The following is a 26,696-nucleotide window of genomic DNA, read 5'->3' as shown; positions in this document are numbered from 1 at the left end:
CCTTCACACCCCCCCGTTCCCAGGGCGCCCCGCGCGGCCCCGCCGGAGCCGCAAGATGGCGGACACAATGAGGGGGAGCCGCCTCTCCGCGGCCTGACCGCGCCGAGTCGCTGAGCCCACCGTCCTCCGCTGCCCCGCCCGGCCCCTCACTGCCCCTCACCGCCCCGCTCCGCCCGGCCCGCCCGTTCCCGCCACCGCCCGGAGCCCCGCCCGGTCGCCCTCAGCGCCGCCGCCCTCGCTCGGCGCGGCCCGGCGGGCGGGATGAAGCTGACGGACAACGTGCTGCGGAGCTTCCGCGTGGCTAAGGTCTTCCGCGAGAACTCGGACAAGATCAACTGCTTTGACTTCAGCCCCAACGGCGAGACCGTCATTTCCAGCAGCGACGATGACTCTATCGTTCTCTATGACTGCCAGGAGGGCAAGTGAGTGGCGGGGCTGGGAGCTGCGGCCTTCGGGGTCTGGGGCACGGGGCTGTGAGGGGCCGTGGGGACAGCCCACGGTGGCCTTTGCCGACAAGCTTTGCCCTCAGATCCGGCCGGTGAGCTTTAGCTTGAGCTTCTCTCCTGTTGTTTTTTAACGTAGGCTTGTGAGTAGAATCCCAGCGGCAGAGATGGCAGCAGCGTGGGTTTGCCTGCTCTCCGGGTTTGCTTGGTATCTTTCTTATAGATAAAAATGCTGGACTTGCCAATATGTCAAGCAATATAGCAGATTTATTAATTTGTTCCATAAAAGCTGAGCAAGTTTTACAGTGCGCTGGGTGCGTTGGGGGTCTCTACCCTAAACTACGCACAAATTCAGGTCTCAGAGGTTAGTCTCTTATACCATTCTAGTCACGGCATTTCCTTAAATATTCAGTTATTTTCTACTTGCTTTTTCTTCATAATAAGCAGTTGTGATTTTTGGACAACTGTTGGGGAGGTGCTCCGAGATGGTCTTTTGATGCCTCTCTAGTCTCCCATCTTTCTTTTAAAATATCTTTTTTCATTAGCAGTTTGTTTAAGCAAGCATATATTTTGTTAGCCAGCATATATTTTGCCAGCTTTCTTTCAGTCATTCACAACCTAAAGCTAACCTGTCTAAAAATACCTTCATAGGCTCTCTCCTCAGTTACTACAAAACTCAAAGTTAACATGTTTCAAGATGCTTTTGTAGAGCTTTTTAGCTCGTTGGTCCTACTTCCCCTTTTAAAGTGATTACAAATATTTCTTGAAACTGATTTATAGTTTATACAAAGGATAGTTTAAACTACAGGGTAGTTTAAGGCTTAAAAAGTTGCTGTTAGAACAAGCTGTTAGCTAAAAGCTTATTGTTATATAATTACTTTGTTAAACTTTACTTCCATGCTTTATTTTAGCTGATTTTCAAAATGTTTCTTTGTAATAATCCCACGGTCTCCGTCTGCATTGCTTGCAGACACACGTACATAGGTGAGTGCTATTTGAAGGACACGAATCACCACTTAATTTCTCACATCTTGGTAGGCTGGAGAAAATGGTGATAATTTCCTTAGTGAAAGCAAAGGTTCACTTCTGTGAGAGCTAAACAGCTGCTGAGCCTAAAGCTTTCAGTCTGTTCACATTTCCAGGTCTTGGGATTGCTGCAGGTATGGAACTGACTTCTTGGGCTTCTCTGGGCTCAAGTCTCACTAATTAATAGAGAAGTGGTTGTTGTGAGCAATATGCAGATATGCCTCATTTGAGTGTAACTTCTTGGCTAAATGCTTTAAGCTGAAAGGTGCAGATGATGTGGTGTGTATCACTATAACTTCTAAAAACCTGATGGTGTTTCCCATAAAGCCCAGTTCCTAAATGTGTCTTGGATCGCCGCAGGCAAACGTGGTCCTCTGTGTTTTAAATAATTTTCTCTAGTTGCGTCCTTATCTGTAAAGCACAGTTAAAATACGTGTGATTTGCTTGTGTCTTCAAATATTGGCTTCATTCAGATGTAACCAATCAAGGTGCTGATTGATTTCTGTTACCTAAGGATAATGAATTGAGAATGTGTTTCTGTTTCTCATTTAACTGTCCAGTTTTATCTTTCTTCTACCATTGATCACGCGGTGCTTATCTTGTTTTTTGGATAAACTCTCAGAAATTTGCAGAGCACTTGAGATCTGGTGCTCCTATTTAGAAGATGGAAACCTACACCAAGAGCGTTTGTAGTAATTGTTCCAACTGTGAGAGTTGGAACAATTTGAGCCAAATTGTGTTGTTATGCCATTAAAATCTTTCTCCATACAAGTGTGTGTTTGCTTTAAATTCCTTCAAGTTTTAAGTTTTATATGTGCTTATTGGTGTAGAGATGTAGTTCTGAGGTTGTTGGTTGTTTTTGGTTTTTTTGTAAGGCAGGACTGGGAAGCATCACATCCACCCAGAAAGTGAAAGGAAAACAAGTGTGAGTATTATAGGACAGGGAATAGAAAGGACAGGATAATGCGGGAATGAAAAAGAAATGGCTTGGGAGTGTCAAGACAGAGATATCTCAGTGTTGTAAATATTTTCTAGTAAACCAGGTGGTCCTGACCCTCCTGCTTTTTCAAGCAGGCCAAGGCATCATACTTGCTGGGAGAAAAGATTGCCTCCTGCATGTTCTCTTAATTTTGTGGCACACCTATTACATAGTATTTTAGACTTCTGCATAGTTTGATTGCTTTACACCTTAAAGTTGTTGGTGTTCCCCATCTGCTAGAATGAACTCTGATGTGAAAATATTTAATTTTTATTTATGTAAGAACAGGTAACTCTATACATATGGATTGTGCCATGGATCATATCCCAGATCTTAATTATATACGGTAGTAGCAGGGCTGAGTGATGTTAATGCAGATGGTATTGATTGCTCTTCTCCTTTCAAATTTGTAAAGAATAGTTTGATGGGTTGGGAGGCATTTGGCCCTTTCATTCCAATCTCCATCTAATCCTGATGTGCTTTATAGTCAGAGGGTTTGCTTTAATTAAGTTAAATGTACATCAGTAGTCCTCTACTGCAGTGCTGCAAGGCAACGAGAGTAGTTTCAAGGTAACTTCTGTGTCAGGATCCAGTTCTCTAGTGGTTATAAAATTTTAAAATTATTTGAAAGCTTCTCATGCACTATCAGCTAGCTTAAAAGTGTACCGGTGAGTTTTAGGGGTAGCTAGGGATGCAGAACATACTTGTTCTCTAACGTGGAAAGTTTTGCTTTGGATTGTCACTGGAAATTCATGTGAAGATGATATTTCAGGTTTCTGAGTGATAACTGTTGCAGCATTTTCAGGCTTATAGTTGGTTTATTTTTCCTTATAAATGACAATTTCAGGAGCCTGGAACTCTAACCTGCTTGGATATAATAGCCAGGAGGAAATTAAATGTCCTGCTTGGTGGGGTTCAGTGTAGGATACTCTAATTCATCAAATGGCCTGGAATTTAATGCCTTTCCCTATGTAAAAGTGGGGAAATTTGGCATGTGTCCTCTGTTAATGCACAATTCTGCTGGTAGAATTAAAATGCAGCTGTTTGGTTGTACTTTAGGAGTATCCTCACCTAGTTTGCTTTGTTTTGCCACACCAAAATGAGTTGTACAGCTCCATAAGAGTGTGGTTAACTCCATCTTGGTGAACAACAGCTTCTGACAGTGTCAGGACAGTTGAAACAGTGCTGTGTAGCCAAGGGCTGAAAGGACAAGATTATCTCCTTATCATGTATTCTTCTGGGCTTAGGCAACTGGCATGACCATCCAATAATTTTGGTCCCAAGATTCCACTTCTGCTTCCAAGTGTGCAAACAACTAAATTGTTATTAAATTTTTAACTCATCCTGCATCACCAAATCCCTCTACAATAGACTGGCTCAGAAGCATAACTGAGAGGCTCACTGGAGTCTGTTTGGACTTAGGGAAGGATTGTGAAAACTTGTAGGACATTTGTGTGTTCGGATGTACAGCAATCCCTGAGGCTGGGAACAGCTTGGCTGCACATTGCTGGCCCTGCTATGACAGAATGGGGCTTTAGTAAAGGTTTAGTTTGTATTTTAGTGTATATCAGTTGTGTATTATTGCTACAAATAAATTGATGGATCTGGACTCCTGCTTAGCTGTGGTGTTTGCTGGGCACATCCATGTTCCTGGTTGTGGGTGATGTTTTACCCAGAGCAGCAGTGATTCAAACCAAGGCATGGATGATAGTATAAACCTGGCCTATGTTCTGTTTCATCTTTGTAGCAGATTTGACTGAGATCTTGTGTTTTTCTTTGTCAATATTGCTTTGTTTGTAGGTGGGCTGGATAGACTGACGTTGACCTTAGAATTGTTCAGTGATTGTGATTTGTTGTTAAAAAGTATTTAGTTTTCTTGTTTGTTTAAAATAGTTGATTGGCAACAGGTCTTATGTGCAGTGACACACTTCTCTTTGTATTAGTTTACATGAAAACTTCACCTTTCCTAGAACACAGAAGTCTTTTTCCTTCTCTTTGGTAAATGTGCTTTCATCTGTCTGTTGATTTTTATTGTCTCTGTCTATATTAATTTATTCTAAATAGATCTTCTAAGGTTTAAACTTGTAATATAAAAGCAAAAGCCAAACTAGGCATGGGAGAATCTATTATCTATAATATATTTTGATGTTGGGGATTTTTTCTTGATTTGTTGTTGGGTTTTATTCCCACCAGATTGGTCAACAGCATAGCTGAGGTAACTTCAGAAAGCAGTGGGGGGAAGTATATCAAGTATAATGTTTAAGTGTGTCAAACTTTAAATTAGGTGTGGTTTTTTTCAGTGTGTAGCATGTTTGGATCCGAAGAATGATTTTAAAAACTGCTGGAGGAACTGGGGAAGAAGCAATTGAGATTTGGTCTGTTGTACAGATGGTGTGTGGCTTTTCACTGCACTTGCTGTATTTGCTTTTGCTTCATGGGAACTTATCCCCAGCAGGTTCTTTTGAGGTCAAAGTCCTATGGCTTCTGCTGTTTGAGAATTGATATTTAAGAATGAATGTCTGTTTTCATTCTGATATGAAAAGTCTCTGACTTGTGCTCTTGTTTGGGTGTGTCAGCTTGAGGCTAATGAGGAAAGAAAAAGTCCAGTGTAATAGGAATACCTTGTCTGACGGTGTAGTCTGGCAAACTTTTCTCTTGGCAGCAGTATTGGTTTCGACTGCTCCTGCTGTTTGTTTCCGTTCCCATGCTTTCCTCTTTGCTTCTGTGGGTAAAATATTTTGTGGGCCTGTGCAACAACCAGAGCTATGAATTTCTGGATTAAAAATAACTCCTGGAAGAGATGGTATTTCTGGTGTTGATCAGTACCCTCACTGGTCCATTGCTCAGCTCTGAAACCTTCGTGCTCCCTCAGCTGAGGATGAAAGGGGAAGGAGGGTGGTGGAGATCTTGCACTGCTCAAACAGGCACCACTGCTGTGAGATACCTTTATTAGCCAGCTGCTTCTAAGCTTACACTGCAGTTTAAATTTCTAGTACTGCAGCGCATTACTTGCTTACCAGACCCCCAGAAACCCAGTTCTGTAGGTTGTGTTCGCTCTCACTAGAGGGTTTTTCATTCTGTTGCAAAATGTTGAATTTGAGTTTCTTGCCCTAAGATTGGTTACAAGTATAATTCTGCAGTAGTTCGGAAAAGTCCCTATGTTACTATGTCTGTTATAGATGACTGGTATATAAATGTGTTTGGGTTAATATCCTGTGAATGAGACAGCCTGTTCTAGGTTTTGAAGTAACAGAGAACAAAGACAAATTATATTCAACCTAAAATAAGCAGCAGATGAATGGGAGATTTGAATGGATAAGGGCACAGTAAGGCAGTGCTGCTTGCTGTGCACATTGTTAGCTCCTCCTTTTCTTTTTGTGGTAGACGTCATAGGAAAAGGAATTTTTGGAGGACATGTGTGCATTTTGCAGGTGTTACAGAGAACTCCTCAAGCCTAGGGATAGTCTTGGAGAAACAAGAAGGTCCTTGTTTGAAAATCAAATGCAAAAGCTTTTCTTTCTTTGTATAAAAAACATCTGACGTCTTGAAACAATCACATAATGCCTCAGTGGGAACAGGCCTTGTTGATGTGTGTTTTGTTTTGAGATTTTTGTTGCAGAGAGTGCAATTATTTCTGCTTCCTCCTGACAGACCAAAGAGGACCCTGTACAGTAAGAAGTATGGAGTGGACCTCATCAGATACACACATGCTGCCAACACTGTCGTGTACAGCTCCAACAAAATAGATGGTAAGTGATCCACTCAAGTGGAGAATATTAATCTCCTTGCACTACATGTCTGCATAATTAGTGCTAGAGATTTGGGGAAAGGTTATAACAGCTCTTCAGTGATGAGAGCTCTGTCAGAGGCAGAGGAGGGAATTAATGCCCAACACTAATGCACAGCTTGGTGCTAGTCCCTTGGACTTCCTTACATGTTTTGTTTGCTGCTGCACTAACTGAGGGGTTAAACACTGTTAGGGAGATATAACTTGGGTTCTTCACTGCACTGCTCAGCTCATGTTGGTATCAGTGCTGTGATCGGCCTCTGCACATTCATCTCTTATGTGTGAGTGAGGTGCAAGGAGCAGCTGGGCCGAATGCCATAGCTCTGTCTGGTACACACAGCTCAGCTGTAGAGGAAGGGAGGGCAGGAGCTTCACCTGCCAAGCCTGCAGGAGGTCACAGAGCTCAGTCTTAGTTTTGTTTATTGTTGTCGTCAATGTCTGAGAATTTTGCAATGAGCAAGTCTTGTAGCAGAGCACTTCACAAATGGATTTTAACATTGTACTTACAAACTCATAAATCTCATAGTAGAGGTTTTGGTTTGATTTTTCCTTTGCAGATATGAAACTTGACAGTAGAGATGGTGGTGCCTTGTGATTTGTGCTGAGCTACTAAAGGAATTGTAAAGGCTGTAAATTTAGAGGAGATGGAAGTTAAGAGTTGGGAAGTCAGGTTGAACTAGAACAAGCTGGGTCTGAAACTAGAGGAACAAGGAAGTCTCCACCAGAATTGGATTTAATGGTATAAAAGGCTTAAAAGTGTCACAGGAGGCATTTGCATTTTTAGTGTGTTTGAGAACCTACTTATTTTTTTAATTATGTCACTACTATATGTCACTTATTTAATTTGGCTGTTATTTAATTTATAATAACTAATAATTAACAATGTAATGAAGTATTTTAAAGCCATTTTGAGTACTGAGTTTTTGTTTATAAGCACTGGTAAGCCTTAAGTCTTCCTGCTGCAGGGTAGCATTATGGTGAACACTTAATTAGAAGACAAGAAAAAGAGACAATGTGAGAATGTTTGTTGCTGTTACAAATTGTAACCTTAATAAAACCAACAGTGCATTCTGTAGGAGTCCAGGTACTCTGTAGTCCCTAATGCGTGTGGTCATGGGCAAGGGGCATTGCATTAACCTGTTTTGCAGGTATTGGGAGGGGAAATTACCTCAGGAACACACTATAGAAATGCTGCTGCTTGTTTCCAAGCATTTTTTTTCTGTTGAATTGCTACCAATCTACTTGTGAAGATTTCCTCAAGACCTCTGGACTTATTTTCTGTTGCCTGATTCCAGGCTGAGGTAGTAGTTTGTACAGTTTGAGGGTCTATGATACCACCCGGTACAGGAGATAACTGTACAGGCCACTGCCTTGCCTGGGACGGAGCACTGCCAGCAGTGAGGATCACAAAGGAGCACAATGCCCCAGTGCTTTCTCTTTAGCAAAGGAGGATGGAATTCTGCATGGATACTTCGGAGATCAGGTAATGACAGTTCTTGCAGGAAAAGCTAGAGATGGGTCTTAACAGCAAGTTTGAAGCACATTGGTTCTATCCAATGTGGGACGTGACACTGATGTTAAGGATTTATATTTTGGATAATCACCTCAGCTCACTTAGAGCCTTTCAGAACTCTGTCACCAGTACCACATACACAGCTCATTCAATCAGCTTCAGTTTGCCTGTCAAATACTAGAGGGTGGCTTAGACCTCTGATCTTAGCTTGATGAGCAATCTCAGGCAAAAATGAGAACTTGGTAATTTTTTCACAGATAGAAACTTTTGCTGAATGAGCCTTTCCAAACATTCTTAGCACAGTAGCCCCTTCAACTGTCAAAGTACATGTTGCATTCTCTTGGTACATGTTCTTCTGAGTCAAAAGTAAAAATGTCCTTGACCCTCAGCATGACTTGTTGTTCCAGCAGTACAGAGTCTGCACATAAAGGTTAAAAAGTGGCTCCTGTCTTTTAATAATTGTTTCCTCTTAGAAGGATTTCTTTTAATGCTGGGAGGAAGTCTCAATATAATCTTCCAGAATTGTGGGCTGTTCTTGGTATGTTCACCTATACTCAAGATAAAATTGGCTCTTGAGAAATGTTGTGCTGCTGCTCTCATCTATTCAATTTATTTTTAAGGTTGCTTGAAGTGCACTAAGCTTTAGATTACTCTGTCCTCTTCTTAGAGCTTAGCTGCTGTAAGTGCAGAGAAAGTGTGAAGCTGTCGATTGTCAGATTAAACAAAAAGAAAAGAGATTTGCTAGTTTTTAATGGTCTTGTCCTGGCTTTGAAGTTACTGGTTTTATCTTTAGCTGAGTGCCAGAATTTGTACATTTCCTGTGTTTTCTGCTTAGTTGGAGATTTGTTTACTGGATGTGTATGTAGGAATAGAGCAGGATTGATGCTGTAGAGCAATACAAGCTGGAAGCACCAACTCTGTAAATTTGTTACTCTCCACTTTTGAGAGCGATGGAATAAAAACCTGCTGCTACTTAAATTTGAAATTACTTTGCAGAAATCACATGACAGTTGTTTTTAAAATGCAACATGGCTTCAGACTGTGGGAAGTATTTTTCTGTTGCCTAATTTTCAGTTGTGCTTAGGAACTGAGCCAGTTTTATGTCTGTTTCTAACTTGATTCTCTTTTGAAGTCTTATTTGAAATTAAATGACCAGACTTGAGCACTGTGGTGAGATTACTATTGCTCTGGGGAGAAAGTTACTATGTGATCGTTGTCAGATAACATTGGGCTGGTGGTATAATAAAGCTTATGGTCTGTTTATGTTTCAGACACAATCCGATACCTCTCCCTGCATGACAACAAATACATTCGGTATTTCCCAGGGCACACAAAAAGGTGAGATGTGGCTTGGGGACAGGAAAGAAGAAATAGAAATAAGAATGGTAATGAGCTTGAATTCCATTACATTTAGTTCATGCTGCTTTTTGCTTTGTTCAGTTACTGGTTTGTACACATCTGTTGGGGTGGGTGTTGCTCCATTCACTTCTTTGGTTTGTTTCTTATGCATGTGGGTTTCTGTATTGCAGAGTGGTTGCTCTTTCAATGTCTCCAGTGGATGATACTTTTATTTCTGGATCTCTGGATAAAACTATTCGACTTTGGGATCTCCGCTCTCCAAATTGCCAGGTAGGTTATAAAATTCATGTGCACAATGTGTTGGATTTTCAGTCAGAAGGATAAAAAATGGATGTGTATTTGTGAGAAGCTAAAAATACTGCCAGAAGTGTGTGCTGCTGATTTAGTGTTGGCACCTTCCTGAAGGAGCCTGAATCAGGAATCTCTGTGCTCTGTGTGTGTCACATCGTGTAACACCACTTGCTCTCACCTGTATCTCTGCTGGGGAGGGCAAGAAATAACACCCACAGCTGATGAAACAAGAGAAGGGCTGGGTGTCATCAGCTTGTTCATCAGGCTTCTACCTTATGCAAAGGGTGTTCTCTCAGAGCTGGCACCCCTCCTGTGTTGAGAATTCATCTTATCTGAGTGTTTGTAGCATCTAAAATTGGTGCCTTGATGCAATTAAATTTGATGAGGAAACTGGTAATCTAAAGCAAAACACTAGCCATATGGTCTGCCACCTCCTTGCATCACCTCTGTTGTTTGTCAGAACTGTTTGTGAGCAGATTTGACTTGATAGCAAGACAGAACCCTATTTGTTTTTGTTTACTTATTTTGCTGGAATACTGTCTCGGTTAGAAAAGACAGGTGTCTGCTAAGGAAGGCAGGAACTTCTCTTGAAATGGAAAAATGTAAACACCTCCTCCACGCCCCTTGAAATCAAGGGGGTCTCAGGTAAAGATATGGGAATAGGAATAGCAGTTCTTTACTAGGAAAATTCAAATAAAAATGCAGTAGTACAAAAAAAAACCACTGACAGAGTCAGAATACCAACACAGTGTCAGGGTGTTGGTAGCAGTCCCATTAAATGGTGGGTACAGTCCTCCTGGAGGGACAGACATGGTTCTGTTTAAGGAATGATCCTGTAGAAGGGTGTAGGTTTCCTCTGAATGTGCAGTGGTGGTGTAGGTGGGTCTGGTCTTCCTCTAGGAATCCAGTGGAGAAAGACTGCCTGTGGTGTTTTGAGTCTCCGATTATATATCCAGGTAGGAATGCTTGGCTCCTCCCCCTGGGTGGAACATCTCACAATGGGCTGATGTCATTTTATCAGTCATGCAGTGAGACTCAATGGCCCATTAACAGAAAGTATTCCCCTGGAGGGAGGATGGGTTGTGGAAGAGACACTGCCACACCTGGTTTTAACAGATGGTAATAGAATATATTCTTCTGGTTGCATCTTGTGTTGCAGCCCAAGACAAATACTTTACCTGTTTTTAGTGGAAGTAGGCTTGTAAGGACTGAGAAAAATACAAGAACTGGCAGCAGTAGCAGGAATGAAGGATTGGAAGTAGAATCTCTACTTTTAGTGGTACTGAGTTGTTTTGTCCTGGTATCTGGGTACATAGTGTTGTGCTCTCATATTTCCCCTTCTCCCCAGTACCATTTTGCTAATGAGAGAGGGCTCTTTGCTTGTTCCAGATGGTGGAACTGTAAATGAAAGAGAAGAAAAAAGTTATATTTCTTACAAAATGTTTTTATCTTTCTTCGAACAAAGCTTTTTCTGGCAGATCTTAATTCTGCTTTATTTTTTTTTTATTTTTGGAGTATGCCTTTAACTCTGGTGTATAGGTTTCCCTTGGGATGAATCTCCATCTCCAAGTTGCTGCAGATGAGATAGGGTTGTAAGTGCAGTAGCAATTCTGTGATTTATTTATGCCTGAATTTGTAAGAATGGTAAAACTAGGACTTGTAACTGGAAGCCACATCCAGCCAAGTTTGGGAAACAGGTTGAGGGAAGTCTTACTTGTAGTTTTCAGTTGGTCCATGAGATGGCAGCCATACTGCCTGGAAATATTCCTGGGAAACCAGAGCTGGCCCACTCACCAGGGCCCTGAGCATTGGCTGAGCTGACTGCCTCACTTTCAGAGACCACAGGGAAAACTGACCTACAAGGGAAAGAAGAGAAGTAGTAAAATCTCTAGATTTTATTTAGAGAAGAATGCAGAAAGAAAGAAAAATACAGAAACTTGTTAAATGTGTTATGGATTTAATCAAAGATGTGTTCTCGTTTATGTGCGTACAGTACATAAAAATGTTTGACTAACATGCACAGACTGCTAGGATACAGAAAATGACAAGTTGGCTTGTACTAAATTTTCTCAAGTGTTTTCTATATGACTTAAGGGAAAGGTAACATTAAAAATGAGCTCTGATAGTAACGTATTGGTTTTAATATGTAAGGTCTGTTGGCTTCCAGCAGCTATGAGGCTTCATTTAACAGGCATGTAAAGCTCAGCAGTGATATTCCCTTGCTTTCAAAGTACTTCTTTTTCCCCTCTTAGCAGCCATAAGTGGTAGAGCGTTGCTGTTGATCCCAGCAGCAATGTTTTGTGGTGCTGCCTGGTCTGGTTATTAACACAGCCATATGAGCCTCCCTTCTCTGGGGACTTTTGGAGTGTATGACACCTTGAATGAGGTTTTGATTTGTTTTGGTGTAAACTTTGTCTCTGAAGCAAATTGGAAGCTCTGTATGATGACTTGAAGTTGAGAAAGATGAGTTCTGTACCTTTGTATAACCTCAGTATTTACAACTGGAATTAATTTGTTCCACCCCTAGTGTTCTGTCCTGCTCACAGCGGACTTGAAGGATGGTGGTAGAAATGTGAGCATCAGTCTTGCAAAATAATTCTGGCTTTTTCTGTTTCTAGGGTTTAATGCATCTCCAAGGAAAGCCCGTGTGTTCTTTTGACCCAGAAGGGTTGATTTTTGCTGCTGGAGTCAATTCTGAAATGGTGAAGCTTTATGATCTCCGTTCTTTTGACAAGGTAAGGTACACTAACTTCCCTTCTTACAGCTTTTTTCTTGCAAGAAGTTATCTAAACTCAGTGCTCAGAGGCTGGATTTGTGTACTTGAGCTTACTGTCTGGGGTGCCTTTTTGACATCCAGAGAGTTCTCAGTGAGCACACACCTTGTGGACAGAAGGAGATACAAATCCTGAGGTACACTCTTAACCAGTGTTAAAGAGCTAACTCTTGAACCTGCTCCAAACTCCAGTTTAGGCTCTTTGATGTGTGGTTTTGGCCTTTCTCTCCCTGCTGCTTATTCTGGAAGGACACAGGCAAAGATTGAGCCAGGACTGTCAGAAAGGATGGAAATTTCAGAGGAAACTGTACTGGTGTGGGCAGCTGAACTGAATAAGGACTGAGCATAGTTAGGTCAGTGGTTTTCAAAAGTTGGATGAGGATTACACTGGCTCAGACTTTCTCTACCTTCATTTAGCAGTCTTGTTCGAAAACTTATTCCTACCTTAATTTAATTTGTGCTGTTGATTGTGGTAGAATGTGAAACTGTTGGATTGAAACAGCATATTGCACTCTCTTTTTTTATTTGGAAACTGGATTCATATGTTGAAACTTACACATGCAGTGACATATTTGTCTTGACACTGTCTTTTGATATCTTAGGGCTAAGGATTTTATTTTAAAAACTCTGAAATGTTTTCCTGTGCTAAGGTTAAAAGCAGATTCTTGTTAACAGCAATGCATAATCTTCCTCATATTTCCCATTTTCTGTCTGCAGGGGCCATTTGCTACGTTTAAGATGCAATATGACCGAACGTGTGAGTGGACAGGCCTGAAGTTCAGCAACGATGGGAAACTCATCCTCATCTCAACGAATGGCGGCTTCATTCGGCTGATTGATGCCTTCAAAGGAGCTGTCCTGCACACATTTGGGGTGAGCCTGCTGCCTGTGGTACTTGCTGGAAAACTTGGTGTCAGTTTGGGGAGCAGGTGCCCTTTGGTTGTGAGATTGCTGTGGACACAGTCTCTACTACATATTCTCCTGTTTTGTGCCATAGGGTTATAACAATAGTAAGGCTGTCACGCTGGAGGCATCATTCACACCAGACTCTCAGTTCATCATGATAGGTAAGATAATTCTTGGCAAGAATTTCAGTGCTTTGAAATTAGGCGTGTTATGTAGGGCTAAAGCTGTGTCTGTTGGGAAACAGAATGTATTTAAGTAATACAATGCAGCTGTAAGCTTTCTTTGTACTGACAGTGTTCTGTTTTGTTAGAATGCTCAGTGTTCTCTAGACTGAAATGTAAAAAAGCCTGCAAGAAGTCTTTTCTTATTTTCTTATATATCAATGCTGTTCCAAAATAGATAAGAAGCCAGGAAACTTGTTGTGTGGGAAGACTGGTCACACAGTTTGTTAGTGTCCTCTCCCTGTGGCTAGGATGCCCTCATGTGCTGCCTCACAGCATTTTGTGGTTGTGTTTTGGCCATCCCCTGTTTCTGATGACCAAAGCACATGTTTGTGCTTGGGTGACTGGTCTCGTAGCTTGGTGAATTTGTACACCCCCAGGGGTGTTCTGTACTGGTGATGTTCTGGGGCAGCCGAGGTTTGTTCATGTGGCTCTTGTAAATCCCCATGTGTGTGGAACAAGCTCTTAATCCTTGACAGAAGCTATAGGCATCCCAGTGGCTCCCAGTGTATGATTCCCCTGGGCCTCTGCAAGATGGACCCGTGAGGGGTACAGCTGTACAGCTTGAAACTCCTGCACAGCCTGGTGCTGCACCTTGGGCACCCCAAAATGAGGACTTCGGTCACCTGCTGCCCAGCAGGACCTGTGGACACAAATCAGATGAGTTTGTGTGGTGCTGCCCTTCCTAGAACTTAATTATTTGTTCTTATTTCTGTGGCCACTGTATCAAACATGTTTAACTTTGTGGTAATTTGGTATCCAGATCCTCATTTTTCCCGTATGAGTGATGGTCTTGGCAAAACTTCTTTTCTTTTGTTCTGGCTGAGAACTTCCTGATTGCAGAGAAGAGGGGTGGGGTTTTTGTTTAGTTTGTCTCTGGAGAGCACTTCATTGCACATATTTGCCTTCCTGTTGTGCTCTTCCAAATTAAAACAGTAGTAGAAGTTCCAAACCACTTATTCCTGTTCAGTTTTTACATATGATTAAGTTGCAGCTTGTGCTGCTAAATTTTTTTTTCCTGAAAGGCTACAGGCAGAAATACAGAAGCAGAAGAAAATGCTTTGCATTTTTATTAGGAATCCTATTTAAAATGAGTCTAAAGCAGAACTGAGTTATAAAAATATAAAGTTCTCAGCCTCAGAGTTTGAAAAATGTCATTTAAAGTGAAAAATCTGTCCCATTATAGTAATGTGGGGAGTTGATATCTCATGGGGAGGTTCTGGTATTTGGCTTAGTGCATTAAAATCTGGTTTCCTTCCGTGGTAAAGGCTTTGGTTTGATTCTGTGCCCACTGAGTGGGACATTTACCTATGTCTGAACTGAGAACTTGTGTGAACAATGACTCTTTCCCCAGCACTTGGCCTCTGCACATTGGTGCAGGTTGGTCAGGGTCTCCTCCAGCTGGAGATGTCAGCTTTCCTTTCCTACTGGCTGACAGTAGCTAACATCTTTGCCTGAATAGTGTTGCTCTGTTGTGCAGTTGAGACTCTGCAGTACAAAGATACAAATCTGCTGTTTGGATACAGGTGTTTTAACTCTATGATATTTTGAACATGCCCTTGTGACACTTGAAGAACTCTAAAGGTGGTGTTACAAAGTTAAGACCTGCCTGGTCCTAAAGTTCTGACAGAAGAAAATGTTCTTCCTTGCCTCTGCTGACCTCTGCAGTGCATCTTGCATATCTTGTTTTCCACTCCTGCCTTCAGGTTCGGAGGATGGGAAGATCCATGTTTGGAATGGGGAAAGTGGGATGAAGGTGGCTGTCCTAGATGGAAAACACACAGGCCCTATAACCTGTCTGCAGTTCAATCCAAAATTTATGACTTTCGCTAGTGCTTGTTCCAATATGGTAAGGAAATGGGCTTTAAGTTCCTCTGAGCTCCATGAGGTGCAGACCCTTCCAGAGATGAATCTGAGAAGGCTCAGTGCCTCTGATGTGTGCTTGCAGAAGGTGGCAGCTCCTACAGGGTGCTGTAGGAGAGGTTTGTGTTCTGCTATGAAAAGTTGTTTTCTTTCCTCCTCTGTAGGCCTTCTGGTTACCAACTATTGATGACTAATTCCTGCGCTGCGGCTGCTGTCGATTGGCTCCCATACTGCTGACAGCAGCACGTCATTGCAAGCATAGTTTTGGAATTGCCTACATCTCCTAGACTGTGTTCCTGTTCCTGCGTATTTTCCATGTCTTACCCTTATCTACAGCATTCCGTTGTGAGGACTGCTCCTCTTGGCCTCCTGGCACACTCAAGAAGCAGCATGCTACAAGTTCTTACCTTCCAGTCCATGCCTGGCAGGCTTTAGCCCAAGATGGAACTGACACAGTGTTATTTCTTAGAGCTGTGAAGTCTGTTTTATCTACAAAATGTTTGTGGCATTTTTTAAAGCTGTAATTACGTGTTTTCCTGCTGTAAGTGCACAAGGCTATTGATGTTCCAATGTGGAACGTGCAGTTCCTTTCCGTAAGTGCATGTTTTTAACGTCTGGGATCTCTGGTTTCACTGCAGTCCACAGATGCAAATACTTCTGTGCCAAATGTGAACACTGACACTTTTCAATGGCAGATGCTGGATTCTCTTGCAGTGGAACATGCACCAGAAGTGTGGGTAGCTGTGAATGTACCTCATGCATCTTGTCATCCTTTTTTTTTGGCAATTTAGTGTGCAGCTGCACAGGTTTCATCCAATCTCAGAGGTTGCCAAAGCCTCCCTGCTGTTTGCTGTATCAACATCCTGGAGGCGCAGACAGCACTGCTGAGGTCCAGCCAGTGTCCTGAGCAATAAACAAGTCTGTCAGCAGGAAGACGGAGAAACCACACTGAGACTGAAAGCACAGTCTGCCTGTGTATCTTCCTTATGTACCCATCTTGGCTGATCTTACTTGTAAATATCATGGGGTGGGTGGGCAGTGGGAATGGGCCATATTTTTTTACTTTTAGATATAAAAGAATATGATGTGGGCCAGTAATGTGAGGTGTCTAGGCTGTTTACTTTCACTGATGCAGTTTTCCACCCCCTGGTCTGTAAATAAGCTCCATGAAATTCATCCCACACCAGGCTTAGACCGGTATCTCTTTGTTGGTAAAACTGACATGTGGGTAGTCCATCACACAGTTTGGTACCGGTCTGCAGGTTTCCAGTGATAGCTCCAAAAGAGCAATGCATCCTTTGTAAGATGATGTATTCAGAAATGACTTTTAAAAATCTTAGGCATGACTGTGCTAACTCTGCTTCTCTGTGGCCCTGCTCCAAGGAATGCCCCTGCAAAGAGATGGGGAGGGACATGCTCTCCTGCCTCAGGGGCTCGTAGCACAGAAAAGCTGGCAGGCTGATCTTCAAGCCCAGTGCCAGTTTCTTTTTCCTGAAATGCTGCTTTAATGGAATGCATCCACCAGCAAGCTGGGACAGGCCTGGCAAAAATGTAGTGTTCACTGTATTCTTGCCTTTCCAAACACACTTGGGTTTGTGCTGGGTCACAGCTTGGGAAGTCTGTTCTTTCCCTTGCCCAGTCACATGTGCTTCCCTGCTCATAAATATGAAAAGCTGGCAAGCTGACAAGACAGTAACGGGCATGTTCTCTCTGCTCTCCAGTGCCACTCCATACTGGCAAACCATGCTGGAGCATTTTCCTTAGGTCGGTTGTCCTGATGTTCCCCTGTTACAGCAGTTAATCTCAGCTGTATACAGTTTGCATCATGACTCCCTGGAAGAGTAAATGCCTTGTAGAACAGCAGTTTCTGTTTTGCTTTTTCTTGCCCATTTTTTTCCCCCTCCCAGTCCTTGCCTGTGGAAAGGTGCTATGCTGAGAGCTGGGGATGGGCACTGAGCACTGCTGCGCTGCTGGTTCAGTTCAGGTCACAGCGCTTGCCTGTGGCAGTGCAGGAGCCCACACGGGGCAGGCTCACACTGTGGAGCTTTATCTGTGCTGTGGTTGTGGTTCTGCTGCTGCTGCCACACAGGGCATTTCTGCCCACAGGTCTGCCATGTGAATTTGCCATCCTCCAGCAGGGTGATAGATGCTTTCCCTCTGCCACACAGGCCTGCTGCTGGAGATGCAGATGAGAGGTTCATGCCACCCCTCTTCCTGTGCTGTCCCACCGTTGCCTATAAATAAAACTGCCCCGTGCAAAGGGAGGTGGTTTTCTCCGGCTTCAGCCACTTTAACTCAGCAGTGTTGCATTTCAGGCTGCTTGGTGCTATTTTACCTTGGTTGGTATTTGCAGTGCTTTGTAAAATACAGGTATTTGGGGTTTGTAGTGTGTTTTAACAGTCAAACTTCAGCGTCCAGTAGTATCTTTGAGGTTTTTCAAGTCTTTTGCCTGAGGAAGTGAACAGAGCCTCTGGCCATATTCCGTGTTACTTTTCACAGGGAAGCATTTGGAAGTCTTTTATTCTATAAAAGCTCTTTGTTAATGTGGTTTTGAGACTTGTCTAGAGGTCGTTGTTCAGCTCTCTTCTGCTTGCAATGTTGTAAAACATGGTATGTTGTGGCATGGAATGTTGAGGAAAAAGGGAACCAGAGTAGTGGTTTAGGAGGATACACAGAAGCACATCGGTTGCTTTTTGGAGTGAAGACGGATGTTCAGGCTCATGCACAACAGCACTAGTTCTCTGTTAGGGGTGGCAGCTGAGTGCCTTCCCAGGGCCCCCTGCCACCCACACAGGCAGAGACATCTCTGTTGATGTAGCATGGAGTGCTTTCCATCTGTCTTTAAAAGAGGGGAATGTGCCAAGTGTTGTCAGGGAACTTGAGAATGGCGTGTTTCAGCCAGTTGAACAGGAAAGGTGAATACAGCTTTTAGCTTTCAGCTTCTATGTGCTTCTCTAGGAGTCTCAGGGCTGCAATTCCTGTATTCTTTAGGGCCACCAGCTAATGAGAAACAGATCTGATGAAAAACAGCCTTCCCAGGTCTCACAGAGTGGCCAAGCAGTAAACAGCATTCCCCCTCCAAATCTGACATGTAAATCTCCCCATGTTCTTTGGGATGAAATAAAGACCTTTTTTCAAAACAAGGGGGAAATGAGACTCAAGAACCCACCTCTAAGTAAGCAGTGTGGTGGCTGAGCCCATCTGCCTGGGCTGTAGATTTCAGGTGTAATTCTCCCAAGTCAGTCTTGAAAGAGTTTTATTACTTTATTGAAGCTCCCAGGTCCTGGATTCATGCCCCAATCCCTGCTTTAGAGGGTGCAGGAGCAACTGACAAATTTGGAAGCAGCAGGGTATCTTTTTCAATGCCTCTTGGCTGTATTAGCACTTTAAGAGACTTCACCTTGGTTTTGGGTTGGGGCAGGAACCTGGTGAGCCTTTCAGAAACTGGTCTCTGTGGTCGTGAGCTGCTATAGGGAGCTGGACTCTTCGGTGGTATCTGCCAGTGAGTGTAAATACATAAAGTCAAATTATGCTTTGTTGCAAAATACTACATATGTGGAGAATTCAATGTTGTGGCTGTGACCAATAAATATTTTGTAGAGAGACCACTTGAGTGCTGTAAATTCTCCATTTGTCCAGTGTGATACAACTTGCTGGTTTCTTAGAGGGGGAATGTTGAACTCATCCATTTTTTTAAATCTCCCTTTATTTTGGAGAGTCAGAAATTCTGTAGTGGAAATGGTGATTCTTTGCAGTTACCCCTCCATAAATTGCCCATTTTAAGAGGGTTATTTTTGCCTCTGATAGTATCACGATAGAGAAGCCTTGTGACAGCTACTTTATGGAGCTATCGTACCCTAGGTGAAGTGTTCACAGCACCCTGTGGTCTGGATGGAGGAGCCGAGCTCTTTCTCAGCAAGAAGGTGAGAAAATAACTCACTGCATTTGAGTAACAGGAATCTTGGATCATTACAGTTAATGCATATAAATGTGTTACAGCTACTGAAGGGACAGTAGCAGTATCACCATGGGTGAATCCTCATGTGCATTGTTTTCAGGTCAAACTCAAGAGGATTGGGGGGAAAGTGAAGCTGGAGAGAAATGTTTTTTATTCTGATGACAAGCGAAGATACATTAAAAGCAAAAATTCCCCAGTGATTTTTCAGAGGCTGGTTTCCTCCAGCCCAGGTCTGTGTAAAATCCCCAGTTATTCCCTCACGAATAACACCACAGTAAGATGCATGGGAAAAAAACAGAAGTACTTTTATTTGGACTTCCATCCTTGCGGAACTTAAACACACACTGGGGTTTGGCTGCTTCTCTGGAATCCTGGAATCTGTGTAATGAATAATGAAAACCAAAGTGGGGACTCGGGGAGATGGGAAGCTTGTCCAGACCTGAATTTGCTTGGCTAATAAACAGGTTGGGAAACAGATCCTCAGAGTTTAAGACAACTCTGGCATGTCTACTGCACCATCTTTCTGCTGGAGTAAGTGCTTGAGATTCAGCACTGCAGACAAATTGCAACAAACCAGTTTTATGTTACTTGGAGCTCTTCTACTGAATCAGCTGATGCACTGAAACACCTTGGTTCTCATCAGTGCTGCTGCTACAAAACCTGCTTTGCTGTCAGAAATGACCTGAATAGAGAAAGCGTCAGCAAGTGTGGATTAAGATTTGTTAGAAATCTGTACACAGTGTTATTAATACACTTCAGTGTTGTTAAATAACAGTAAGGCACGTATCATTGCACAGGACGCTTCTGTACACCAGGGTGAAGCTTCACCTGGCTACATCTTCTGGGTTTGAGGTGGTGCTGCCTACAAATGGCAAATGTCTTAAGAGGTCTGGGCTACTGCTCCAGCATTCCAATGCCACAGGCACAGCTGTGCTTGGCAGCAGCTCCCGGGTTTTCAGCACATCTCAGGTTACAGCAAACGGATACGAGAGATGCTTTAGCTTATGCATCCAGTTCAGCTTAGTTCAAGTCTGATTAAAAGCCAGCTCTTCAGACTGGCTGGATCTCAATTGATACTTATTGTTCAATATTTAAAAGGGAGAGGGATCAGTAGAAATATGGATTTGAGTGTCACTGTACCGCAAAGAAAAAGTGCCCTTTGGCCCTTTTGCAGGTTCTCCTTGGTCCAACAATGAGAAAGGGGAGTGATTTGTTGCCCACTGTGCTTCTCCTGCATGTTGTTAAGGAGCTAATCTTGTTCATCCTGTGCCAAGTGCTGGCTGTGCATTTCAGGTTCCACTGCAAATGTTTTTGCTGGAAGAGAGTGAACACGTGTGCAGTAGAAATCCTTAGTCTGAGGCTGATGCTGAACGGCACCTCAGTAAGGGAACACAGGGATGCTGTGTGTCATCCTGACAGTCAGTCCTCTTCCCTGTTGTATAGAGGGATGACAAATAGAGAGATGTCATCATATGATGCCTCGTGGTTGTCATCCAGCATCCACTGGTGGCCTGTCTTCTTTCCCCTTGCTCTGCATACCAAGCACTTGGCCAGTTCTGAAAACCTGTGGATAAAAAAATGCAAGGTTGGGCTAATACAACAACTATTCCCCTTAAGTACGATGTTGAGATGTGGCTTTATGTTGTCAAAGTAACAAGGTTGTTTAAGACATCAGGTTTATAACTGTTACTTTAGGATGAGGACAGATCAGCAGGCCATTTACAAAATCACAGAAAAGAGTGGTCATGCCAGAGCTGACCTGGAAGCAGTGGGATCACAGCCTGCTTTAGGTCTGACCAGGTTCTTTGGAAGGGAAAACAAAGGTAAAGCTGGTATTACCTTTGAGGATCTGTCCTGTTTTCTGCAAGGAAGCTCCTGACCACATGGGCCACCTCGTCGTTGCACAGGACATCCCAAAGGCCATCAGTTGCCATGATGAGGACATCATCTTCCTTAATGTCGTGCAGAGCAAAGTCAAATACACTCACCTGAAAAGCAGAGGAGTAAATCTGAAAATTCCTGCAATGTAACAGAGGGCTCAGGCAGATGAGACTTCCCTTGAGAGATGACACACTGGGACCATGGTGCTTGGAGAAATGCTAAGACCTGCCAAGTCTCTCCTCTGCTACAGAGGAGCTGCTTGTTTAATTCCCACCTCCTGTGACTGACCTTAGGAATGCAGGAGAGGAAGGGTTTGACTTCAATGTTGGTGTCGATGACCTTGAGTTGATGATCCCCCAGGCCTCGAGAGACAGCCAGAGTCCCCAGCAAGCGAGCCTGGCCCCAAATAAAGCAAAACAGGATTGAAACATTGGGGTGTGGTGCCTTTAAAGGCTGATGTCCTGACTGACTTGTTGCTTTAGGACCTTTCTCCAAGCATCACCCAGAGCAGCCTCTGGAGACTTTGGAGGTGGAGGAATGATCAGGAGCAACAGCCTGATGGGAGTGTGGAAACAGCCTGACTGTGAACGGCTCTGGAGTTAGTACATGCACTCTGGGTAATTCTGCAGACATCAGGAGCCCGTGGTAGCATCTGCTCTTGGCTTAAGGTGGCAAGAAAGACATTTGGGTTGGTTTGGGGGTGTCCATATGTCCTGGCAAAGGAGGTTCTGCACTGACTCGGTAAACAGGGTGGCATGTGGTTGTAGTGCTGGGGGAGGTGAGGGGACTTTCTGCTCAACCCCAGCAGGCTGATGCTGGATGGCTGCAATCACTGCTTCTCCCTCCCTCCTCCTTCCCTCTCCAGGCTCATTTGTCAGCCTTTCCTTGAGGACAGCTTGTGGGAAAGGCACTAGAGCTAAAGGAGACAGTCCCAAGTGGGAGCTGATGAAGTTCTCATCTGAATCAAGTTCTTGTGAGCAAGGGGAGATGAGAAACGGGCAGGTTCCCTCAGGGCTGCTGTCTGCTCTGCTGTACTCTGGAGGAGGGTGCTCTGGGTTACACCAGCCAGGCAGCAAAGGAAGCTGCTGTATCTGGGCTGTGGGACTGTGCTGTGCTGGAGAACACCAGAGCTCCAGGTGTGCTGTAGTGCCCTGGAGTGTGACATGAGTGACAGGGACACTGAGGACCCCAGAAGTGTGCCTGTGCCTTCCCAGTGTGTAAAGCATTAAGCTACCTGTTTCCCGTGACCATGGATAAGAGGATACTTGAGATCAGCTTTCTCCACCGTCTTGTACCCCCTGGAACAGAGAATTTACTGTTGGTTTGGGATTTGTCTGACTTGATAGTACAACCCAGCCAGAGCACTCTGACTGACTGAACCCTTGTGGTTCACTGAGCTCATGGAGGATGGGACAAGGTGATCCTCACTCTGTCCTTCCTCCCCAGCTTGTACCTGCACCAGCCCCACTGCGGTGGATGCCGCAAGGACCATCCTGACCATTTTCTAACCACCCTGCCAGGGCCCTGGTCCTTTGGAGGGAGCTGCTCACAGCATCCTTCCCTACCATTGTGCTGCTGCTCTGACTAGCAGGATGTGCCCCTTCTCCCTTCATTTCCTGTTGGTGTGAGCAGGTAAAGCTGCCCTGTGCTGCAGCCTTGCCCTCAGGCAGAAGAGACTCACCAGCCCTCCATGAAGTAATCCCGGTACAGGACTTTCTGGCCCACATCATCTCCCTTCAACCTCCGTGGAAACTCAAAGCGGGTGAATTCACCATCCAGAAGCTTGGGGAAAAGGAAAGCCTGTAGGAGGGAACAGAGGGATGAACATGGACAGGTTCTGCTCCAGTCAAGTAGGGCACCAGACTTGCTTCTGCCTCAGGACTGGTACTCCCAGCAGCAGAATGGAGATTTGGGAAAGAATGTTCCAATAAGGACATGAACATCTCTCATACTAAAGACTGGTGGCTGAATTTCTACCTCATCCTCCGTGGCTGCTGCCAGCTGACATGACCACACAGTGGCCTTCAAGGAAAGCTGGGGGTCCTCTTGCCACAAGCCCTCTCTGGCCCAGTGGGATGCTTGCAGCTGGATTGTCTGATGTGTGGAAGGAGTCACTCACCAAGTGCTGGATTCGCTGCCTCTCTGACTCGGGGGTGAACTCGCTGCTCATGGGCACAATGTTGTCCTTCAGGACAAGAATTGCCCTACAAGGGGGAAGAGGCAAAGCTCAGCTGGGCCAGAGAATAGCTGTGCACCCAAAACTGTTAAAAAATGCCACTGCATGTCAGATAACTCCATTGCAATTGCAGTCTTGCAGCAGAGAACTGTGCTTGCCTGGTTTGACAGTGGTCAAGCTCACTGTTAGAGGAATGGGGGGCCACAGCCAAGTGAGGGAAATCACCCTTCACTTTTAAACACCTGCCAGGCTGAGTGTACTGCTGCATTACCACCCCAATGCTGTGTCTGGGCAGCTTTAGTCCCTTGAAATCCCCAAACTGTTCCAGAAGGCATGAGAGCACCTTTCTTCCAACAGGTCCCATGCCAGGCAGTAGGGGGGATGGCTGGGCTGCACTGCGGGATTTAATGAGTGGTGGTTTAACCTGGCAGCTAAATACCACACAGCCACTCCCTCACTCCCCCCCACCCAGTGAGATGGGACAGATAATTGGGAAAAAGGAAAGTAAAATCTGTGGGTTGAGAGAAAGAAAGTTTATTAGGACAGAAACGGAGGGAAAATCACAATGAGAAAATAATTAGAATATAGAAAACAACTGATGCACAGTGCAGTTCTCACCACCTGCTGATTGATGCCCAACCACTTCCCCAGCAGTGGCCCCAGGCCACCTTTCCCCTCAGTTCACACACTCGGCATGGTGCCATGTGGTCTGCAACATCCCTTGGGTCATTTAGGGTCAGCTGTCCTATCTGTGTCCCCTCCCAGCTTCTTGTGCCCCCAAACTTCCTTGCTGGTGGGGTGAGAACTTGAAAAGTCCCTGACTGTTGCTGAGCAGTGCTCACACAACTTAAACATCATTAGGTTTTCAACAGTGTTCTCTAAAACTCTGTCCCAGCAGAAACCAGGACAGTAAGATGCTGGAAAACTTGCTTAACTCTCAGCTCTCATCCCCAGCAACTTCTCCCTTTTATTATGACTCACCTGCTGTCCCCAGCATTGGCCACATACAGCTTTCCCTGGAAATAAAGGGCAGCCAGAGCAGTGCAACCTCCTGTCTGGTTCGTAGCTTCCATCTCCTGGCCAATGACTTCATCCTGTTGGTTTCAACAATTTTGGAGACTGGTGTGATCTGGGCTGCTGCTTCTACACACTGTCTCATCCCTCCCAACAGCAATCCAGAACCAAAACTGACTGTGGGTGGGCCAAAGGAAACCAGCAAACACACAATGTTGCTTCTGTACAGCCTACACAGCTGCTGTTCCTGGAGTATGGATGCTTTAGGAGGATGATGGGGAGAGCTCAGACCTGTACGTGCTGTATGAGTGTGTTAACAATCACTCTCGTGCTCTACTGAATTGTACAGGGCCACTGTAGCTGTGCTCTGGCTCAGCACTGCCAACATACAACTCTGAGGCAGGCCTTGGGGTCTGACCCAGCCTGATCTCAGGGGAGGACAGACTGTGGCTGCCTGGGCCAGCAGGACTGGTGCCCTGCATGGGGTACTCACACATTCCTGGAAGGCATTCTCCAGGGCTCCCACCACCAAGTCTGCTGCGTGGATGTGCTTCTCCTCCACAAACTGGGGGTCACTGTCACAAACACAGCGTCCGCTGAGGTGCATGGGAGGCTGGGCCTCGGTGATGCCTCCCACAATCTCCTCCAGCTTCTGCTTGATGCAGTAGTGCAAATAGTTGGAGGCAATGATGGCAGCGTCTGGGCCACCGTGGCCATCAAACAGCGCCCAGTAGTGACCAGTCAGAAACTGCAGTAGGGAAGTGGGACAAGACAGGGGCTGAAGAGGTTGTACAGATGGCAGGCTCATAGCCAGGATATCTCTGTATGTGTTTTGCCTGACTTTTCCACCCCAGCTACCCTTCCCTGCCACTGGTAAGTCTCCTGTGTAGCTCAAACTTAAGCGATGCCTACATGCCGCTCTGCCAGACCCATCATCTGAGCTTTGGGCACCTGGATTTGCACCACACACACTTGTGTGCTGTATTAGGGGAGATGGGGCCATTTCACAAGAAGTGAGGCAGAACCTGGTGAGAGCATCCTGTGTGCCCAGCTCATGCTGCTGCCCAAGTGATGGCAAGACACACTGGCCCTTGAAAGCACAGGGAAGACAGGAAAACTGAGGGCACCAAGGCCTTGGATGACCTCAAATGCTGCAAGTCATGGGCCATGGAAGCAGAAATTTACAAGCAGAGCTACATATTTGCCTTCCACAGAGTACACTGGTCACCTGAACACATCTAAGGAAGGGTTTCAGCACGTGGGCATGTAGGACTGATGGAGCAATCCTGTTTCCTGAACCTGCGCCCTTGGGTGGCAGCAAAAGGCTGGCAGCAGGGTGAGCACAGCCTGCCTGGGGGCAATACCTGCGTGGAGCACAGGATCAGCCATTCCTCATCTTCCTCCAGGCCTGGCTCTCTCCTCCGGACAGAGATCTGACAGCAGGCTGCCTGGTCCTCATTGAACTCTGACTTCTCGGCATTGATAACCCTGCAAACACTCCAGGTAAGGTGTGGAGACACACTGCACCTCTGCTCTGCAGCCCCTGCAAACAGCTGCACCTTGCCCATCCTTTCCAGCCCCATCCTCCTTGCTCCCTTTTCAAACTCAAGGATCTCTTTGCTGATGACTGAAATAGTAAATCAGGGTGTGCAGCAGGGAAAAGCCCAGCTGGGGACACAGAGACCTGCACCCTGGCCTCAGGCAGCCCTCGTCAGCAGCCCACACCGTGCCATTTCCTTGTTGACACAGTGCATTGCAGAACCACCACCCTTGCTTTTCCTTCCAGCCTTGGTAATGTTTGTCCCTGGATGGGAGTGAGCTCTCCTCGCATTTCACGCTGTGCCATCCCAGCACCGTGGGGTCGTGATGTGGTTCTGGCCAGGACGTGGGGACAGCTCCTGGCTGGAGTTCTGCCTGATCCATCCCCTCTGCCATTTAAAACAGCAAACCAAGAAAAATGTGGTCTTCCCCTTCCTTTTCAAAGACACTGTTAAGAGCGGTGCTGCTCTCGGGGCTGTCCCGGACACTTGTCCCAGCCCTGCTACGGGCCCTGCGGCTGGCAGGGGTGGCCAGGGGTGTCTCCACCGCCCCCGGCAGGAACCGAGAGGGGCTGGAGGATTCACCGCCACTCAAACCTCCTGAGGAGCAGGAACCCGCTCTCTCCTCGCCCGCAGAAGGTTCAGGAGGGCGAGCTGTACCTGCGGGCGGCCACTCCGGGCAGGGGCGGCTGCAGCCGAGGGGGCAGCAAGGGCAGGCGGGTGCGACCGCCCCGGATCCATGCCAGGAGTGCCCTAAGCCCGTCCCGCATCCTCCACACCCCCTAAACCAGCCCTATTTCCCGGTATCAGCACCCCAGGAGCGCCCCTAACCCCGCCCGGAGCCCCTCCCGGAGCGGCCCCGCTGCCGGCCCCACTCACTCGGCATATCCCGCGCCCCAGGGCAGCGGCCGCTCGGGCCCGGCTCCCCTCACGGCCCGCCCGCCCCGCGGGGCCTCCTCGCCGCCGCC

General features: G+C 45.4%; 2 protein-coding genes across 3 annotated transcripts; one reads left to right on the top strand and one right to left on the bottom strand.

Annotated features, from left to right (window-relative positions):
• Nucleotides 1-22: 22 nt before the first annotated feature.
• Nucleotides 23-18,769, top strand: WDR82 (WD repeat domain 82). 2 transcript variants are annotated; one of them, XM_015640818.2, is made up of 9 exons: nt 31-422; nt 6,100-6,197; nt 9,020-9,086; nt 9,278-9,377; nt 12,017-12,133; nt 12,889-13,044; nt 13,169-13,238; nt 15,005-15,147; nt 15,326-18,769. In XM_015640818.2, exons 1-9 carry the CDS (start codon nt 262-264, stop codon nt 15,353-15,355), a joined length of 942 nt encoding a protein of 313 aa, XP_015496304.1. In that variant the 5' UTR covers nt 31-261; the 3' UTR covers nt 15,356-18,769. The 2 variants fall into 2 exon arrangements, with proteins under 2 accessions (XP_033373426.1, XP_015496304.1); XM_033517535.1 differs by lacking the exons at nt 15,005-15,147; nt 15,326-18,769 and adding an exon at nt 13,778-14,998 and having other exon boundaries at nt 23-422.
• Nucleotides 18,770-19,399: 630 nt separating this feature from the next.
• Nucleotides 19,400-26,465, bottom strand: PPM1M (protein phosphatase, Mg2+/Mn2+ dependent 1M). The gene is made up of 9 exons (XM_033517534.1): nt 25,555-26,465; nt 24,684-24,938; nt 24,158-24,270; nt 23,120-23,204; nt 22,682-22,800; nt 22,235-22,298; nt 21,289-21,396; nt 20,959-21,107; nt 19,400-20,683 (listed from the first exon to the last, which is right to left on the bottom strand). The coding sequence occupies exons 1-9, from the start codon at nt 25,771-25,773 to the stop codon at nt 20,539-20,541; spliced, it is 1,257 nt and encodes a 418-aa protein (XP_033373425.1). The 5' UTR covers nt 25,774-26,465; the 3' UTR covers nt 19,400-20,538.
• Nucleotides 26,466-26,696: the final 231 nt, after the last annotated feature.

This window comes from Parus major, chromosome 12 (genome assembly GCF_001522545.3).
Source record: "Parus major isolate Abel chromosome 12, Parus_major1.1, whole genome shotgun sequence".
NCBI lineage: Eukaryota > Metazoa > Chordata > Aves > Passeriformes > Paridae > Parus > Parus major.
This window is presented reverse-complemented; position numbering and strand designations above follow the sequence as displayed.